Genomic DNA, 19742 nt, shown 5'->3' with positions numbered 1-19742 from the left:
TGTGGACGTACGTCCGAGCTGTCAAAATTATCAGAAAAAAACATAAACACGAGCAGTCGAGGCTATTATCGTCGGCATGCAGGTTGTGCTAGAAATTGTCCCAATTACAATTCAATCGTCCCGTTTACGTGAGTTCCATATTGAAATCATAGACTATTAATAGAAATTGGAAAGGTCAAACGAATTGAACGCGAAGACGATCAAGTGGTCGTTCGAAAATGGTATCTGGTGGAACAGTTGAACGCGCGCCGGAATCAACGCTACCCACCAATAACCTGACGTAGTCGAGAAACTGCTCGTTCTCCGTTTTTTCTTATCTACCGGGCAGATAGAGCGATAAGAGTTTGCGAAGTGGTCGATAAGAAACCGCCAGTTGCCATTGATCAACCGCCGACCAGTGTTTACCATGTCAGTGCAGTGAACCGGCTCACCCTGTCATCAGCCCCCATGGTCCAGTTCTCGGCAAGCATGGGTCAGAATTCGAGTCTCCCGAAACCGGGGCGCAGAAAATCCCTCCGGTCGTTCCCGAGGAAGTCCCACACCAACGCTAACCTGAGTCACACGTTCACCCTGAACGACAACGAAGAGAAGATCGAACTACTGAACATCAACCAGGCGAGTGAAGAAGAGCTGATGACACTGCCCTCGGTCAACAGGGAGATCGCCAAGAGCATAGTGGAGCACCGGAAGGCCATCGGCAGGTTCAGGAAAGTGGAGGACCTGGCCCTGGTCAGGGGGATCGGAGCCGACAAGCTGGAGAAGTTGAGGCCGGAAATCTGCGTGACGACCAGGCGGAACCTGAGCTGCGCCTCCTCGAGGGCCCAGAGCTTTGACAGTTTGAGAAGTGCAGATTCGCGATTGACGGTCAAGAGCAACAGACTCGTTAACGTTAATAAGGCCAATGTTTTCGAACTGCAGTGCGTACACGGGATCACGCAAGAGATCGCGGCCGCCATAGTGCACTACAGGGACAAGAAGGGGCCCTTTAAGCAGGTAGGGCACCTACGGGTGGACTTTCCACCTCGTTGTCTACATGGTCATTAAAGAATCTAATTATAGTTTGTTTTACGTTCAAGGATATTACACAATACCTGCTTTGTCCAGGTTACAAAGTTCTCAAACATACAAAGTAACACAATGTTCAGATAATGAATTTATTATCTGTAGTGTTGCGCCAACAATCAGGTAGTAGTCGATTTATTTCGTATTTCGATAAGGACACAAATAGTTCTGTCCCAAATAAAAGTCAGGTCTGAGCTCACTTGAGACCCGTAAACAAAAGTAAACACCGAGCGAATATATTTTTGTTTTTGCTTGTATGCAACCTGTATAAAAAAAAAATCAGGCGACGTTTGAGTCACGTCGGTGAGCCCAGGACCAGACTAGATCATGTCTTAATTAAATTCCAGGTTAGAACGAAACGGAAATTGTAAATGATCGGTGTAAAAAAACCAAAACGTCGGAACTGCATTATTTAGGGCGGCGTGCGGAACAGTCCCCGACCGTAACGAAAACGATATCAGATTCGGCAATGTTTATTTTATTTACTTTGCCGCGTTAGTCGTCGATGTGGCCAAATAAATTCGCCTTTTAATCCGCGGTTTGTTATCGTAACCCGTGGGTGGCCTGTCTGTACAAACACATCACCCATAATTAAATATTTAGCGGTTCATAAATTTCAATAAACTTGCGTAAAACCGGCCGCGTTCCACCGCACTTGATTGTGTTTTTATTTTGGCTAGGAATTTTTACGCCACGTGTAAACAGACGAGCAAGAAGCGCGACGTTACGATCGTAATTGATTCGGATTCGCGAATTGCGGGTCAGTCGATAAATCGGGAGCGGCGGAGATTCCGCCTGTTGGTGGCGGCGATACGGTGCAGTTTGCGCCCTGCAGGAAATCGGCGTGTCGGAGGCGGCCTCGACGGTGTAATCTAGGAAGTGGGTGCAAAATCGAGATATGAATTTTGCAGGAACGAAGTTTATGTTTATTTATGAGGCGATTCGGGAAAGGCTCGTGACCGGACACTTCCGGTCGAGCCGGTACTAACATAACTTTTTTGTTTGCGCAGGGGGTGGTTGGACTTTTTTACGGAGACGTTCGAGTTAATTCGATTTTGCGGAACGAGGCAGTGGGGTGTGAGGGTGAGATGTGACGTATTTGGTCGCTGATTAAAATTCTCACATCCGCATGCAAAAATCTCGAATGTTTTATTTTATTTAATCGGGTTTTTTCCGTGAAATGTGGCACAGGAAATCGGTTTATTTTTTAACACAAACTCAACCACCATCAATACCAGTTCGGTATTGCATTTTTTCCTTGAAAGGGGGCCAGAAATTTGTTCGTTGTGAAATTTTAAATTGACCAATTTGAAATATGTGCACCATCACGACAAACGTGATTTTTGCACCGTCACGATTTATCATTAAATGCACGTTCCAGCTTCCAGTTTTTCGAAAATTTTGCCACAATATCTTTGAAGGTAAGATTTCTACGTCGTCGTGGTTCTCTCATTAAAGAGATCGCAAAGATTTTTAATTGGCGACGGTAGAAACAGAATCCTTGAGGTGGGCGTAAATAATGTTAAAGGTGAGACGGAATGAGATTTTTGTCATTAAAAAGCGTTTTATCACCTTGTAAAAGTATTCGATAGGTCACTGTTTATTACCAGTTTGCATCGATTTTCAATTCGTTTGTTTTTATGTGACGATTTTAATTTTTTTCACTCATTGCTTAGCGTTCGTGATTACCTCCATTACGAAAATTAAGCACCGCGCCCCTGCTAATTTCAAAATGGGTGTGTTGGCGACCTTGTTTTAAATTGAAATTAAAGATTGTACAAAAAATCCTAACAAAATGGACGTAGTGGACAAAATAACAGCAACTTTTCAAAATATGTACACAATTTTGTAAATTATATTTTCTTCAGGACTATCACATCTGCTTGGCATATTTTATTCAACAATATTTGTGCGTCTGCTGAATATTTAATCTACGAGTATACATACATATTTCCACTTAAAAACAGTTGAGAATGAGAATAACTTGGAAGTAAGGAGAACAAACGATTCGGCATTTACTTTCACTTTCATATTATTTTTCACATTTCTCTTCATTTCAACTACATAATAATAAAAGGAAAAATCATTCTGATTACTTCTGGTCTTTCTCATCACGTGTCAGATGATAGCTTGAGTTTTACTGTTGCGATATGTTTTTTCAATGGTCGAATAAAGATTTGAAATTGAAATTTGGTTCTTAGAGAACGCCAGGACCTTTCTTTAAATATTCCAATTACTCAAAGTGTGCAACAAGAGAAGCAGACGTAAGTTTTTTTTTGTTAAATAAAGCAACCTCATTAGAAAAGTAAATACATAGCTCAAATTAATAAAGTTCTTTCTAAACTTTCCCGTAAAAGTTCTTGTTTTGCTTTTGCCTCTCTCATCTTCTCCTAAAACTTCACATCTTTTGTACATTGTCTTCTTTTGAAAAATCAGTTTATCTAATGAGAACACGGAGGAAAAATAATCATACTTCGTGATTTAATCTATGATATCATCTTGATATTATCCTTTGCGTTACCAAGTACGTACTCAGATATCATTTACGACATAATATTTCATGAGAATTATGTATTAAATATTTTTCATTTAAGAAATGTAATGAATTAAAAGATAGGAGAGTGACGTATATCAGCTCGATTTTCCTGTTGTTTGTTTCATTATATCCTCCAAAACAGATTGACAGCTTCCATTTATGAGATTACACATTTTCTGCAACATCGAATGCAAATATTATTCGAAGGGAACTCGAGAAAATGTGTCCGGGGTTAGGCACAAAAGCCAAACGAATCGACCCAGGATGGTAAAATACGCAAACAGGCCTGTCAACCGGCATTTCCTCGCGTCAAATGCAAGACAAGACGTTTCCTATCCGTGCGGGGGTTACTGCAAATCGATAAAAATTTAATCGCCCTAATAAGCGACGCAAATCCCGAATGAAACTCATCAAAGTGGAGTATCAAACGAAACCGCCAAAATGAATCGCCATCGAGGAAAATAACTCTCCACTCGAGACGATCGTTGCGTATATTTTAACGTTCGCCATTGACCGCCACACCTACAATCATTTTTAAGCGCCAGCACCTACAATCCAGAATTACGCGATTATTAATAGAACGAGGCGAAAAAACGTCGCGAAAACACGTAAAACCGATTTAAATACAATCATTACACCAGAACCGGATGCTTTTGTTTTAATGCGGAGCTATTTCCAGATTGATAAGAGCTTTCGGAGGGGAATTAAAATGTGTTTTCGTTCGACCCGTCCCGGCGTTATCAATCGCTCCAGAATAAATATTTTGAAAACCCGTAAATTATATTCGCAATGTTTGCGCAAACGATGTTTTCCGAGATTTTCAGGCCCGGGTAAAATCCTGCAATTAACACTTTGGAATCTTGCCTCGTGGTGACAACCTTGACAAGTTCGACCGTCAAAAATCGGATTTTTCCACGGAATGCATCGCCAAGAAAGAGGACAAAGCCGATCGCTACGTGGACGTTGTGCAGCTCCCATCGCCTTGGAGTTTGGCCCTTGCGGGGAAGTGAAACCGCAGCACGCTGCAACGCTAGCGTGACTCCTGCGGTTGGTCACTGTTCCGTTCGAAACATCGATCACTTCGTTCGGCAATTAGTTGGTCGTAAATCGCCCAGTGAAGGATAAACAGTCGGGATTATGGGTTCCGGTTGTTGTTCCGAAGCGCGCTAAACCGACAAATTATGTATTTAAGCTTCGATTATGCGGATTCGTCGCGCCACTGCGAATTTATTATCACATGACAAACTGGTAACCGGTGTAGTTGCAGGCTTTGTGATAATTCCAACAAAATTATTCAATCGTTCGACTCGACCGGTCAGCGCCAAGGCTCTGTTTTTGCATTGTTTCAAATTTCGAGTCCGAATAATCAAAACGTAACGCGCGGATTGAGGTCACTTCCGGCGAACGTCGAGAGACACGATTAAAAAGAAATTTCACAAAAACGATGGTGCATGTTACATAATTTGTTGTTGTTCTCAACGGACACGTCATCTGTTTTTTCGACAAATTTACATCCAATTACCAAATACCAACAGTCGATAATGATTAATTGTTAATACTCCGGGTGTCTAAAAATAAGTTTAGAACTCCACCTAAGAAACTATTCTAACCTGGAGATTTAAAATGATATAAGGTATACATATTATGATACGATTCTTATAAGAAGCATTTTGTAACACGCACGGGTTTAGGGCACGACGAGCTTGCGAGGAGTGCCTTGAAGGCGTAAGTGCTACAAAATGTCTTATAAACGAAATATCATGCACTATTTTTTCTACTTTGCATCTTTTATTTTCAAATTTGGGGAATTTTGTCGTGGTTGGCAACAATTGTCATATTGTTTGGAAGATTCAAATTTCAAATTTAAAATGAGCAAAGACAATATTTTATATGTACACCGCCAGAAATACGAGATTAGGATTAGTCAAACTGGCCAAGACATGTCTAATGTAACGATTAATGTGTAGGTACAGTCGCGGAATCAAAATTTTGGGCAGCATTTTTCTGTCACAAGAGTAAAAATTGAAGTTATATTAACGGAGAGGTTGTTTTAGAGTTTACTGTAATGAAATGACAATACTGTCCGAAATTTTAATTCCGCAACTGTATCGCGCGTTCAAATGAAATCTTGGGCTGAGTAGGCGTTGGAAAAATTAAACCGTTTAGAACAGTGTAAAGTTTGAATTTCCCGTCGTTTATGTTTAATTGAACATGTTTGTTTTCAGCAAAGGGTGCCCTTAACTATTTGTTCGAGAATAGGAATTGTTAAGATATTCTATTTTTAATGTAAAACATTGCAAAGAAAGAAAAAAAAATAATGTTTTGGCTCTAAATTTTAGGTTAGCTGTCAACATGCTCCAATTAATCTACGCTTTAAAAAAGCACAACAATTGACGGTTTCCAACGCCTTCCCAGCCTAGGATTTCATTTGAACGCGCGATATATTCCACGGAAACAACTTAAAATTCATTTTGTTTTGGCCTTTATTTCGTCGTGCCAAGATCAGGAATGCCAACCAATGAAAAAATAAATTGCACTAGTTTGTTTTAAAACGCGAATTTCTATTACGGCACCCAAAATGGGTTTTGTAATAGCTTTCATACAGACGCAAAATAGGAAATAGTAATTTATTATACAAATTTTATATGACACGATTTTGTTGCACGCGTTTTTTAGAGCACGACGAGCCCACCGAGGAGTGCTGTAAAGCAAAGAATTGCGACAAAAATGGCTTATAAAACGAGTGCAATACAATATTTTTTTCTATTTTCTCCCTATTTTAAGTTGTAAATTTAAAAAAAAACTTCAAAACATAATGCTAGGAAAATTATATTTGGCAAATATAAGGGGTTGGTAACACCGGTAACTAGACAAGTTTTGAATTTAAAGTGAATAATCACGTAGCCACTGCTACTCACTATCAGTCCCTGCCAACAGTGCCAACATTAAAAATTTTAAGTAAATATTCGTGAAACCGGTATCGAAAAGAACTCCTTTTCAAAACCTGTTTGAGTGTTATTATGATTATAATGACTGTGTTAAAGGTGCGCGGTTTTGTTAATCACACGACGTACGTGTCTATTTAAGTTTAGTTTTAAGCAAATAATTTTTAATGTGGCATTAGGTACTTATTTTTTTCTGGAGATAGTATATTTGATTAGCGTTTGAAACAATCAAAAGATATAAACAAAAGTCTACCCAGACATTGAACAAGGCCAAAGTTCACTGAAGAAAATTTTCGGGGAATTCACCACCACTTGTTCTAAACTCGACCCAGCCTTGCAAAATTCACAAGAATTTTTCGTTTTGTGATTTTTATAACATCTTCAGTGGCATCTATGACCTGGGGGTGAATCCGGGTATTGTTCCTCCGGAAATCCGGTCAGGTGAATTCCGGAGTGTCGAACGCTTCGACGTGAAAATGATGATAATGAAAATAATAATAACACAATGATTTATAAATAAATAAATATGTATCTTGATAAGCACGTTCGCGTTGTTTGCATTGTCCCATTCCAATGGGAGACCCAAATTCCCCCTAACAAAAAATGGCTTTCAAATTACTAGTTCGTGTAGACTAAAGTTAAAGGATGGTGCAGATAAAGCCGGATTACCCAAAACGCAATGAAAATGAGAGCATTTGAAGAACCTTGGGTCTCACAGACCCGACCCGTGAACGAAGGGTTTTAGAGAGGAGGGTCTCCAAAATACGATCAAAATTAAGAAAACTGTTGTGGTTTGACAAAAAAAAACCCTCATTAATTCGCAACGTCCGAAAAAACTTTAAACGTGTTTTTGTCGAAACCATGTTTTTAAAAATGGCTGCCATAACATCTCAAAATTTACTTAAACGATTGACTTGAAATTTGGTAAAATTGTTAATGCCGCTCTTGGAATTATGTAATTCAAAATTGTCTTTTTCTAATTTTTTGACCCCGGCAGATTAAAAAAAAAATATACCGGTCATAGACACTTTTTTGAAAGCATGTTTCTCAGAAGTACCTAAAGACTCATAAGTTCATAACAAGTTTTATTGTAATTTAATTTGTATCATTTTTTTTTTATATTATCTCAAAACTCAAAACATTACCATAGCTGTACACAAAGGACCGACAGTTAAATTTTTATAATTTGAAGGAAAGTCGTCTCTGAGAATAAAATATGCTGTTGCAGACTAAAACACCCCCTGTTGAAATTTTCACCATACAATCTAACGTCTTTTCAGGTAGAGGACCTGGTGAAGATAAAACTGGTGGATCGCATCCGTCTTGACAACATCAGTCGCTTCTTGACGGTCAACAATGCGGACCAAGACGACATCGGTGGCGACTTTGAGACCCCCAGGTCCAGCATTCTAACGAACGGCTTCCACATACCGTCATCCAACGACAGAAAGAGTAACGGAGGTCCCCTCAAGCTTCCACTGCGGAACGGTTTATCTTCCTCGTCGCTCTTCGACATATTCGAGCTATTGTCGGCGTATTCGCCGCGACCCATTCTCGAAGACACTTTCAGTTTCACCAGGAAGGGAGAGCCCGCGATCAGGTTGGCTACCTGGAACCTGCACGACTTCTCCACCGAGAAGGCCAACAACCCGGGAGTAAAGGAAGTCGTCTGCAGGACGATTCTAGAGAACGGGTTGGTTATGTTGTTTTTCTACCAAAAAGATCGATCAGAGATAAGATTAATCGGCACTACCGTGACGTACTATATTATCAGTCAGTTTTAATGAGTTTTCGACGAACAGATTGATTCCCTGGATTTTTCGATAAAGCTCGTTGTGATGATTCGCAGGTTCTCTGTGGTGGCCGTCCAAGAAGTCCTCAACGTGGCAGCGTTGAAATTGATCTGTGATGAGCTGAACAAACCGAAGCTGAGACGAGTCAACGAGTGGAAAGACAAGAATCACAACTGGAATTTTTGTATGCTGGACATGGAAGGGTCCCAGTTAGGGTTCATTTACGATTCAGATGGAGGTATTTCCGGTAGAGGGTCGATTCGATTAAATATTAAAACGCTTGTTCCAGCCATCGATATCGAGCTGATATCGTTAACGCAAGGTCCGGAAGAGACGAAGGAGGACTGCGAGGTCCTCATAGGTAGTTTCAAAGTAGGCGAGTTAAATTTGCAATTGGTCAACATGAAGCTGAACAAAATGGCGAAGCTGGAAGTGTTGCGCGAGAAGATCAAAGATTTGGTGTCAGAGGAGGACATGTTGCTGTTGTTTGTGGATTTTTCTGGTATTTCGAAAGTAACAGGTACTGGATTTTTGCAAGAATAATAAATGTGTTGTTTGCACTGGAGATAAAACTTGCCAAATATTTTATAATGCGTTATATAAGTATATGTTGTAAAACTAATTGTGTGGGTGTTTTGACGATAAATATTTGAACGTAACCCGAGAGTCGAATTGAGTGACATTTTGTTCAGTGAGATTTTTTTTTGCAGATGAGTGGCTGACGATGGGGGGTCTGCACTCGATGTTCCCTCCTTCGATGAACACCAGTTACTTGAGTACCAAGTTGGGACTGGCTCCACAACACATATCGAACATATTGTATAATTCCAAAGTACAAGGACAAATTACGGGTATTAGTGGTGTGGTCCGGCAGGGTCTCACGCATTTGGCCATCCCCAACGGGTGGAATTGGGGCGGTCCGACATCACCATTCTGTCCGGTTTGGGCGGAGTTGTTTCTAAATTCCAACATGGGCACAGCGTTGTGATATTACGTTTTACTATATTTAATTCTATTTATTTTCGACTGGATATATTTCACGTAAACCTACAAGTTGATGGCTGTGTGTCACCAGTGGGATGTTTTGTGATACGGTTTTATTTTCTAAGCTTCAGAGTCAAACGTAGCAACATCAGAAACGCGTATTTGTAAAGGTCTTAATTTAATAAATGTTATTTTATTAGAACGATTGAGTTTTCGTTGATCCATTCGTATGACGCCGGCAGTGTTGGGGAATTTCACGCCTGGTGTTGGCAGCGCGCGCCGTCTGTGCGCACCGCTGTCAATCGATGGGACACGGTGACAGCTGTCAGTGTCAATTTGAATTGTCAGCTAGTGAGGTTTACCGACTTTTTTCGTCAAAATGGTACGTTTTGTTAGTGAAACAAAGGAATGTTGCTAAGTGAGTCAAATTTCAGTCGTTCTCGGACAAGATTGCTGCCATAATGGCTCGTCCGGGTCAGGACCCGACAGCGAAAGACGACGTTCCATGGTGGATGAAGTATCTTGGAAGAGGGGTAGGCACGGTGGGAAGTATCAGTAAGTCTCCAGTTACAAATTGGTTCAATTGCATAATGAGGGCGAATTGTCGGTTTTAGTTGCAATTTTGTTGGGTGTATGGAACTGTGTAGGTATCTTAGTCGGCAATGTTCTTGGTCTGATCAGTGGTATGTGGCAAATTATTGCCGGTTTTCTTGTCATATGTTGCGAGGCGCCTTGCTGCTGCATGTTTGTGGATCACGTACAGAGAGTGAGCGACTGGGTGGACCGGAGGCCCTACTGGAATAGAGCCTTGGGATATGTGCTGTGAGTTATCTTATCAGCGCTTTTGTTAGTATAATTTATTCTATTGTTTTTTTTTCCATTCTTTTCTAGACTGTCGATTCCTCCGATAATCCTGTCGGCGGGATTGAGCACGATTTTCGGCAGCGGGCTCATCTTCACCACAGGCGTTATCTACGGGATGATGGCACTGGGCAGGAAGTGAGTATTTTTGCGAACTTTTCGTCTCACCATCATAATATGGGTGTCTGTGTTGATATGTCGATAACGCGCTCGCTTCCATCCACATTATTAAACTCGTGTGTTCTAACCTAATATAACAGAGCCTCTAGACAGGACATGGCGGCGGCGGCTTCTCCACAGTTCGCCACCTCTCCCACTGGACTCGGTGGGCAGAGCGACCACAACACTACTCTCATGGAAGACCCGGACGTCTGGCGCCCGACATAAGGCCCCGGGTCGATAAAAAATGTACATAACGAGCGGTATCCGTAACATTTGACTGCTTGCCTGTTTTTCCCTAACATTTCCACTGCATGGTTTAATTTTATTTACCCCTTTTTAGCGATAGACGTCTTGTGTTGATAGGAGAGTATCAAGGAAGTACTTTTGTTCACTTCAAATGCTATTATGCATGCGTTTGCCGTTTGGTTCGATCGACAGCAAAGTTCAAACGTGGCGCCAAAACGCACCAATCGGTCAGCGCGATTCGCGTCGGGACCAATCAATAGCGAAAGTTTTGGCGGCAGGTTTGAACGCTGCACTTTTCACATTTTAGCTGTATTTTCGTTGAGTTGATCGTAAACGAGACTCGGTTCGCGGAAATGACTGCTTTTTGTATTCAGGGCTTCTGCAGAGGAGATGCGTCAAGCAGCCGCCGCAGAGACCGCCCCCACCACCGGTACAAACAGACCCAATTCCTTGCACGCAAATCTGGTAACCAACGCTCAACCGATCAGTTTCACAGGACCCCCCTTGTACGACAGCAACGTTTGATTGGATTGGATTTTTCCGTTAGTTCTTAAGTGTCTTCTCAAAATCCAGAGTAAAACTTTTTTATTGGTGTACCTATTTAATATTATACAGTGTTTAACGTTAAGATTGATATTTCCCAGTTATCATCCTCCATAAATATTTATTTTATAAATAATACCGCAGAGATGATTGTTATAACTACTGTTAACTTCCAAGATAGTTCACTCATATATCAAGTATAAATAGGAGATGTAAATGTAAAATGATTAGGTGAATCGACGACGTCAATTGATTGGAATTCATTGAAATGCCTAATTGCATCGCGCAGCTAAATTACGATCGTCACCCAGTCCTACTGCCAAATTGTACAATTACCAAAAGTGACCAGGAAATGTGCGGTTTAACGAACGAAAACATTCACTTCGTCATTCATTAGTAGATAGCGTCCTTTCTATTATACTAATTTCTGTTCAAAGACTGTTATTTAATTATTTATGTAATAGGAAATATTTTAAAGGTAACTAAGGTTTGGTCTAATTATTTGCTCAATTTTTATTCCATGGTCAATTGGTTGGTGGGATAAGTGTAAAGACCGTTGTGTATTTTTAGCATTCCATTGACTGTGTTAGTCTCAGATCTCGGAATTGGTTTTGTTTGTTGTAGAATATTGGACACATCCTCATTATCATTAATGTATTTAATCACATATCAAGGATTCTTTTCTTTTTATTGTTGCAACTCGACAACATTGTCAAATTGTCAATCGTGTACAGCTAAGAAATTCTAAAATCGAACAGTGTGCATTGATGCCATATTGTTACTCAAGATCTTATACGAATGGAGTTAATTTATTACTAGTCACGACCTTTTTAATTCCAATAGCTTCTTCCTATTGGTTTCTTCCATTTGGAGTTCTTTTGGCGTAATTTTTTTGTGATGTTTGTACATAAATTTTTATCTCTATACACCCTAAGTAAGACTTAAAATTTAAAGCCGATGTGTTAGACTAATTATTGTATTGTTACAATATTGTATAATGTATGTATATTGATGTATTATTGTAGCAATAAAATATCTTATTATATTAGTTCTCTATTTTTTCTTTCAAAAATGCGTAGACATACGAGCGTTACGCCACTGGAATTCGCTCACTTCAAAATAAAATATTCAAATCATGTTTTAACCCTAGAACCCTCGATCATAATAATATGATCGTTCTTTAAGTTTCATCAGCAGTAATGTTTCGTACTATGTCTATTCCAAAAGCGTTTCTTAAATTGGGCAAAAAATGAGTGTGGCAACACTGATGCTTGAACATTGGTTGACAACACTGCTTTGCAATTGTTACAACATTCGTAAATTATAAATGTGCTTGATTTCTTAAATTGTGAATCAAACCAACTAAAGGCAGTTAAAATCTGTTTTGATAAGTCTAGTTAAACTCCGTTTACAGTACTGCGGTATCTACAATACGAAATTCCATTCGATGAACTTGTTCAAAGTAATAATTTGAAGACAATCCCAAATCTAGGCAAAGAAAGGTAAGTGACAAAGTGGGAGTGTAGTTAAATCAAGCAGTTTCTAAATAATTTATCATTGAAGGCGTTAATTTCCACGCAAAAAAATATTCCATGATTCTAACAATATTGCGAAAGCGTGCGTAACGCGAACGCCAAAGAGTCGCATACATAGATTTTGATTCTGATTCCTGTTCAGTTCGTTTCGTACACTTATGATTGTATTATGTGATGTGATGTGTCTAGTCTCTAGTGTGCCAGTACTTCCAGCTAATTAGTAATTACAGCCAATCACAAACGTAGTGTTGGTAAAATAGGTACATTTGAGAAATAAAGTCTATTATTTGATTCGGTGTTTCTAATTTGTATCTAACATAGGTACTGATTTCTGTGTTTTGGTGTATTACCGAGAAATGATTATTGCAGATTACGAGTAGGACAAATAAGGATGCTCTTTGTCGCACATTGACGTCACTGCGCAAAGGAATTCTGCGTCTTGTGAGACAACAAAGATGTTAACCGTTAGGTAAAATAACTTCGACTATACTTGGGCCAACCAACAGATATAGTAATAAAACCGCCCCCTAGTGCCCGCGTATTTTAAATAGCAGCTTCCAATTGGCTTATTCAAAATGTGCGCAGATTTTCGAAAACCTGATGTACATCCACAAAAATTACTTGACGGCATCCGGCATCTCATTTGTTTTAACCGCGCTTCGGGAGTTTGACCACGTGTTTATGTTTGTTTGTTTTCCTTGGCATTTTTCGATTTGTATTATAAAATAGTTTTTTTTTAAGACTTATAAGAATGACAAATGGCAAAGAACCTGCTTCATTGTGAAACAGGCTTCGGCGTATATCGTTCTACGCAACTAGGCCACACCCCCCTTTTTTTATTACTATATCTGTTGGTTGGCCCAAGTATAGTTAAACCCATGGAAATAAGTGTAGCGGTCAACTGTTCTCTCACAATGTGCAGATGTCAAGCGCATATTTTCCATCTCTTATAAATGTAAAATGTAAAGGTCTATTAAGCGACAATAGCGATGAATCTTGCATCATTGGGGTTCCTCTCGTCAAGGGGCTTCTTTTGCGATGAAAGAATTTCATTTTCGAGAAGATCGCAAAAAACTAAAAAAAAGCCCATCCGCACAATCGTGTTGTTATTAGCTACTTACAGATTGTCTCAACAATCTGTAAGTTAAACTTACCGCCCAAATGCGGTAAGTAAATAATGACACCAATACCTAATACGGTAAGTAAATTAGTGAGATTAATGCTTTCAAAATACTCATGTCAAAGTGTCAAATAATTACTTCAAAGTTAATTCTTTCCGTATAAGCGATTACGCGAAAAACGTTATGGACTATACGGTTATCATTAAGTGCCATAACAGAATCTCGGAAGTTGAAAAATCTTGAGTTCGTCTCGATTTTTCAAACTCTTCCTCGATTCTGTTACAATGCACTTACTTACTACTAACCTTATATTCCAAATACATACCTACCTATACTATTTTTGGCACGACTTGATTTAAAATGGCTCTAGGACGATGATTCTTGTGTCAATGGAATCCTTTCGTCGAGTTCTGTCACGTAGACCACTTTTAGTTTGTTCTGATTCGTATTTTAGATTATTGAAAATGTTCAAATTTTGAACTGGTTCGGTGTGCACAGGATCTCGCTTATTATAGAAAATACGGGAACGATTCTTGCACGATTCGATTCCTCTCGTTCTTCTGATTAATTTTATGTAAACTAATCCGGCCTAGGATCTATAGCTGCTTAGTAAAATGACCTTAAAATTGATTTTGAGGATCTTTTTTTGCCTCCCAGTCTACAAAATGGCGTCTGTGGGCGGAGCTTTCCCTATATCTGAATTGAACTTGTCCAATACATTAAGTTAACCTCGATTTGGTTCGAATTCGCCACAAAAAGTTTTTCGAAAAAAAACACGGCCATAGCTCCCTTATTAAGCGATATATCGCGATGAATCTTGTGCACTGTTCGATTCCTCTCTTCAAGGTGCTTCTTTTAAGCTTGTTTAGTTTTTAGGAAAATTTTAATTTTCGAGTATGGAAAAAACTAAAAACCCATTTTTTTCAATTGAGAGTGACCGCAGAAAGTAGATTCTTGCAGGAATGGAAACTTCTTGTCAAGTTCTATCACGCAGACAATATTTATTTATTATCCACTTGTTTACATTAGAGAAGATTTGAATCGTTCCATCATTGGTCGAGTTATCGAGCCTCAAACTTTGCAATAGCCGCTCTACAACATGGCGTGGTCGGACGTGACCTGCTTCTAATGAACTTATGAGTTACGTAAATATTGTTTATTTATTCATAATTACATAGAAATGTGTATAAAATATTAAATACATTGTCAGTTGCATAACTGAGAAGGCGATACAATTACTCATTTTGTTCAATGCTACTTTACAACCGGTTGCGACTCCTTTGAAACCGGCTTTTTCCAAAGCCGGCAAAAAGACTGGCCAAACCACCTCTTAAAACATGCCGAAATCAGTGTGGACCACATCACAGTTGTTCTGCTTGTCCACATTAGCGGTCATGTTGAGCTCCACCAGAGTGTCCACACTGTTCAGACCCACTCCTTTAAGAATCTTCTGGGCGGCGAGACTCGTAAAATTAAACGTCAGATCGTTGAGACTGGGAAACTGCTGGTCGCGGTTGTCCTTCGTGAACCCCATCTCCTTGTAGCTGATGTTGGGCTCGGAGCCCAGCATGTTCTTTTCGAGCTTCTTGGAGGCGTCGAAGCTCGCCAGCGACCCCATCTCGTTCTTGGTGTAGATGTTCCCGATCGAGGACACGGAAATGGCATCCGAACTCTTGGTGGGGCTCGGGGGCGTAGTGTTGTAGCCGGCCTTGTGGGCGTCGTGGCCGATGACCGGCGAGTCGGGGTTGGAGTTGGACGAGAACTGATTGGACACGTTCTTGATCAAATTGTGGAAGCTCAAGCCGTCCTTGTTGGGCAGTTGCAGCGACAGCTTCCTGCTGTTGTTCATGGTGGAGTTCTTCTGCTCGGTGTCGCCGTTCGGGAGCAAATCCCGCGAATTATTGAGGGTGGTTTCTTTGGATTGGTTCGTGTTTTTCGTCTTGGTGCCGTCGAAGACCTGCTCCCGGGCGCCCTCCGTGTCGTTGATGATGACCAAGTTGGGGTTGCGGTCGTCGCCTTGGCCGTTCTCGAACGTGATCACGGACCGCACCGGCGAGTTCTGCACGAAGATCTTCGTGCTGCTGCCGCCTTCGCCGTTGATCGTCGTCGTGGTGGTGGCGTTGGGCTTGTTGTTCAGCTTCGACCCTCCCTGGTTGGTCGTCACTTGCAACGTGAACGAGTTGCTCTGGGGAATCGTCGTCGGCCGACTGGTCTTGCCGGCGTCGCGTTTGTGCGTCTTCTTCTTGGCGTCCTTCGCGTTGATGACTGTCTTGTGCGACTCGAGGCTCGACGGGCCGCTGTTGAACGAGCTCTCCGTCTTGCTGCTGCTCTTCTGCGATTCGATACTGGAGGGGCCGCTGTTGTCGATCGCGACTTCCGACGTCTTGTCGCACGGCTTCTGACTAGTCTTATCACAAATCCTACTATTTACAAGCGACGTTTCGGCGGCTTTTTGTTCGTCGTACTGTTTCACTAAACTACTCCTGCTGGTCTTGCGAGAGCTCTCTCGGCTCTTCTGCTTGGCGGAGTTCCGAGGGAGGGTGCAGGCCATGTAATTCGTCTTCCGCGATACCGGAGAATTCTCCCGGGAGATGGGGTACGAGGGGTACGGTAAATCGGGGTACTGGCGACATCGGCGTCTGGGCAGCGTCGCCGAACGCGACGTCTTGATCTCGCAGTTCTCCAGATACGAAGAAATCGACACGATCTCCTGGAATTAACAACCAAAAGCTCGTGGTGGAAGGAAAGTCATGGAACTAGTACCTTGTCAGTTGTAGATGTTTGGGTGCCGATGCTGTGGAGATGGACCGCTTTCGAGTTGAACCACTCCGTGGGCGGGAACTGGGCACTGAAGGAGTTGATTTGGCACTGGGATCTTTTGGTTTTCCTGAATAGCCTCGACAGCAGCGACTCTTTTTCTGGAAAGCACAATCAGCAACTGTCATTCCCATCTCGAACTCCAGGCCTTAATCCAGACAGCATGTGACGTCACGAGGAAGGCCAAACGTCAAAATTTGACATTTGTTTACATTTTCAGAAAGTATCAAATACGGTGTTTTAATAATTCTTATGGAAAATTGTGAGATAAGCAAAAGCTTGGTGGCAAGTGTCTATAATAGTTTCAGTTGGTACCAGGGTATTTACTGTTCATCGAACGTCGCAAAAGACATTGAAACCTGGGAAGTATTTTTAATTTTTATACCGTATCAACATTTTCGTGATTGCAAGTCGTTGTAAGGGAAATTTAGTTGAAATATATTTGCTACACATATAATTAAGATGTAAGAAGCATTTGTTGTGATTTGGTGTTATTTAAATGATTCACAAAGTAAAAATTACGCAAAAACAATAAATACACAAACTTAACCTCACTTGTAAATGACAATTTTCGCGTCATTAATGGCATTTTACTCCACGAGGCAGTAATTGTAAAGCCTAAACACATCGTTCTACTAAAAAAAGAGTGCTAACCAAAAATTTTACTGTTTTTATTAAATTCTGGAGGTTTAATGCGTTTTTCGATGAAGCCTTTACTGTGACGTCACGATCAAAAACAATTGCTGCCTTAAGGCAATGGCATTGCAACTGTGGAAGATCACATCTGGCTTACTTACTGGGGCTAGGAGTGGACGGGGTGGAGGTCTCGGTGCTGCTGCTGGTGGTGTCGACGTAGTGCTTGGCAATCGTCCTCGTAGACGCCGACCGCCTCAGCCTGCGACTCGACCTCCACAACCTGAAGGAACCTCTCCGATCCGGACTTCTGGGCACCGACAAAGAGGAAGTCCGGTGCTTGCCGTTCCTCGCATAGAGGATCTTATCGCTCGGGTTTCCACCACATATAACATCAGCCAAGTTCGTTTGGACCAGCTGGTGCGTAACATCTCCGTCTCGTATGGTGGCCATGTCGCCGTGAACCATAACAAGAGCTTCTTCGGTAGACATGAGCATCGTTTTGCCGGAAACTGGATCAGGGTCGGGGTCGTCGATTCGCTTCCGGCCTCTGGAGGCGCTCCTCGACCTCCTCCGCCTATAAATACGCAGAACATATTTCAAGAAGGAGAAGAAGGAGGTAAATGGCGCAAGAAGCGGTCGAGAGTCGTTGCGAAATTCTAAGCAGTGCATCATCATGAACAAGGCCGGCTTGAGGACTGCCCAAGGAATAATAAATTTTCGGGCAAATCAGGTCATGAGTGTGTTGCGAAACAAAGAATTGAGCATCGTGGGGAAAGAAAAGTAAAAATGGAAAAACTTGACTGGTGATGAAGGAATCTACCGGAGAGAATTCAAAGAAGACGTAGCAAATGCAAATATAAAAGAATAAAATATTCCATCTGTCGACAGTAAAAATATGATTAAAAAATAATCATAATAAATAAGGAAATAACGGTGTGGGGATTCTCCGTTGCGGCTTCTGGGTGGCAGCCATGACGTCAATACAGTACTGCTAGATCTGTTTTTATGGAAGACGTAACAATCAGTTCGATGATAACTAGAAGCCGCCATTTTGGAAAAACACAAGGATGTAGCTTAATGGATTTGTTTATTCTTACGTGTTGCGGAGGTATTTCAACAGTTACATAAATGCGCGAAAAAACATTGCAAACGAAGCGATAGCCTCGGGAGTCGGACAAATTAGCAAAAACACTCGACACAAGAGGACTAAAATGATAAACTCACTCTGGAGTGACGATGAAGTACCCGTTGGAGGTATGGTACAACTTCCTCTCGGTGGTCAGCTGCACCAGGGTGTCGTAGAGCGCCTGTTCGCTGGGAGGGGACACGTGAGGGAAGGTCATGATCAAGGCCTCCCTTATGGTTTCGATCCCCGCGGGCCTCCCTTGCCGTGACAGCCGCAGGATGACGGCGCAGACGGCTTCCGGGAGCGGCGTCCATTGGGTCTGTGCGACGGGAAGGCCGTAGCAGTTTTCGATGTCCTCGAGGGCGACGATTTGGTAGCCTGGGGGCGGCTGGAGGACGCGTCTGGCCCAGGCATTCTTGACGATGTCGATCGCGCAAGGCTCCGAACCGACGAGGAGGGCCCCGGGACTGATGTAACCGTGGTAGGTGAGGCTCTTGGTGGCCCCGTTCAGACCGGTGTTCCACCAGCAGACGCTGTTCGACGACAGCAAACCCTGAAAGATTCGATCAGGTTTTTGCTTTTCGGCGAAGGGTTTTTTGCCGCGGTGTGAAGCGAAGCGCCATGAGAAAATCGCGTGGATCCTAGTTTCGGCAATTGTTTGTCTTCCGTGGTCGGTAAAGCGTTTGGTAATTCGCTGGTGGACCGTGTAAATGACCCTGTCCTTAAACGGTGAGTGCTTTCGATTTTTCAGTACGAGTACGATTCCTGCTCCCTTGACACAGTAAATCCGTTTTATTTATTTTAGTGAGTGTGGGGCCCGATAGAAAATCAAACAGTTAGTCATAACAAATTTTTTGTGGACCCTCTCGAACTCCACATTAATTGAATGCAATTGGAAACTAGAACGATTGGAGCGTTCAACGATCTTGAAGGACCTGATTAGTAATGGTTTGGGTTTTTTTTCGAGATAATGGTCGGATTTTTAAAGAAAATTTCATGCGGAGTTCAACGCACCGCCACTTTCATGCAAATATCCGAAGAGTAGAGTGTTCCGACATTATGAAAATGATAGCTGTCATTAGAGGTACACTGCGGTTTTCACCACAGTGTCGACAGTTAGCCATTGTGTGTCGGCAAAGTGTTGCGAGACGATTTCAGCTTTTTAAAATCGCGTGCGCAACACCAGACAAGGGTCATCCCCGTGTCGAAATTAATCGAGCGGACGGGTTTGCTCAGGGGTGATCATTAGAAACGGCGATAATCCGGTGAATGCTCCGAAAAGCGGCGCTGGGGGCGGTCGAAAGCGCCGCTCACGTGCGCTCGCGCTAATTGTTGTCAGCCAGGTGTGAAACTGTCGAAACAGTGGTCTTGCGCA

General features: G+C 41.8%; 3 protein-coding genes across 8 annotated transcripts in view; 2 read left to right on the top strand and 1 right to left on the bottom strand.

Moving 5' to 3' along the window:
• Positions 1-74: 74 nt before the first annotated feature.
• On the top strand, positions 75-9522 carry LOC138132311 (endonuclease/exonuclease/phosphatase family domain-containing protein 1-like). Its single transcript, XM_069049792.1, has 5 exons — positions 75-993; positions 7824-8236; positions 8393-8574; positions 8626-8856; positions 9047-9522. Exons 1-5 carry the CDS (start codon positions 448-450, stop codon positions 9322-9324), a joined length of 1650 nt encoding a protein of 549 aa, XP_068905893.1. The 5' UTR covers positions 75-447; the 3' UTR covers positions 9325-9522.
• A 29-nt stretch (positions 9523-9551) lies between these two features.
• fwe (Calcium channel fwe) lies at positions 9552-12180 on the top strand. 3 transcript variants are annotated; one of them, XM_069049820.1, is made up of 6 exons: positions 9552-9702; positions 9755-9875; positions 9935-10142; positions 10212-10319; positions 10451-10589; positions 10964-11079. In XM_069049820.1, exons 1-5 carry the CDS (start codon positions 9700-9702, stop codon positions 10566-10568), a joined length of 558 nt encoding a protein of 185 aa, XP_068905921.1. In that variant the 5' UTR covers positions 9552-9699; the 3' UTR covers positions 10569-10589; positions 10964-11079. The 3 variants fall into 3 exon arrangements, with proteins under 3 accessions (XP_068905921.1, XP_068905920.1, XP_068905919.1); XM_069049819.1 differs by having other exon boundaries at positions 10442-10589; XM_069049818.1 differs by lacking the exon at positions 10451-10589 and having other exon boundaries at positions 9559-9702; positions 10964-12180.
• Positions 12181-14929: 2749 nt separating this feature from the next.
• The window catches only part of ko (Stork-head domain-containing protein knockout), a 31746-nt gene continuing 26933 nt past the window's right edge, over positions 14930-19742 (bottom strand). For all 4 annotated transcript variants that reach the window (XM_069047042.1, XM_069047044.1, XM_069047045.1 and 1 more), the window contains 4 exons: positions 18466-18920; positions 17403-17815; positions 16552-16706; positions 14930-16498 (listed from right to left, as the gene is read on the bottom strand). In XM_069047042.1, coding sequence (XP_068903143.1) covers positions 15119-16498; positions 16552-16706; positions 17403-17815; positions 18466-18920 — 2403 coding nt within the window. In that variant the 3' untranslated portion in view covers positions 14930-15118. The remainder of the gene's footprint in view (positions 16499-16551; positions 16707-17402; positions 17816-18465; positions 18921-19742) is intronic.

This window comes from Tenebrio molitor, chromosome 5, assembly GCF_963966145.1.
Source record: "Tenebrio molitor chromosome 5, icTenMoli1.1, whole genome shotgun sequence".
Lineage (NCBI taxonomy): Eukaryota > Metazoa > Arthropoda > Insecta > Coleoptera > Tenebrionidae > Tenebrio > Tenebrio molitor.
This window is presented reverse-complemented; position numbering and strand designations above follow the sequence as displayed.

Bases quoted from the DNA above. Each gene is read 5' to 3' on its own strand.
- LOC138132311 (XM_069049792.1), top strand. From the start codon at position 448: ATGGTCCAGTTCTCGGCAAGCATGGGTCAGAATTCGAGTCTCCCGAAA. The intron at 994-7,823 runs GTAGGGCACCTA...ACGTCTTTTCAG, and splicing joins AGAAGGGGCCCTTTAAGCAG to GTAGAGGACCTGGTGAAGAT. The intron at 8,575-8,625 runs GTATTTCCGGTA...CGCTTGTTCCAG, and splicing joins CATTTACGATTCAGATGGAG to CCATCGATATCGAGCTGATA.
- fwe (XM_069049818.1), top strand. The intron at 9,876-9,934 runs GTAAGTCTCCAG...TGTCGGTTTTAG, and splicing joins AGGCACGGTGGGAAGTATCA to TTGCAATTTTGTTGGGTGTA. The intron at 10,143-10,211 runs GTGAGTTATCTT...ATTCTTTTCTAG, and splicing joins AGAGCCTTGGGATATGTGCT to ACTGTCGATTCCTCCGATAA.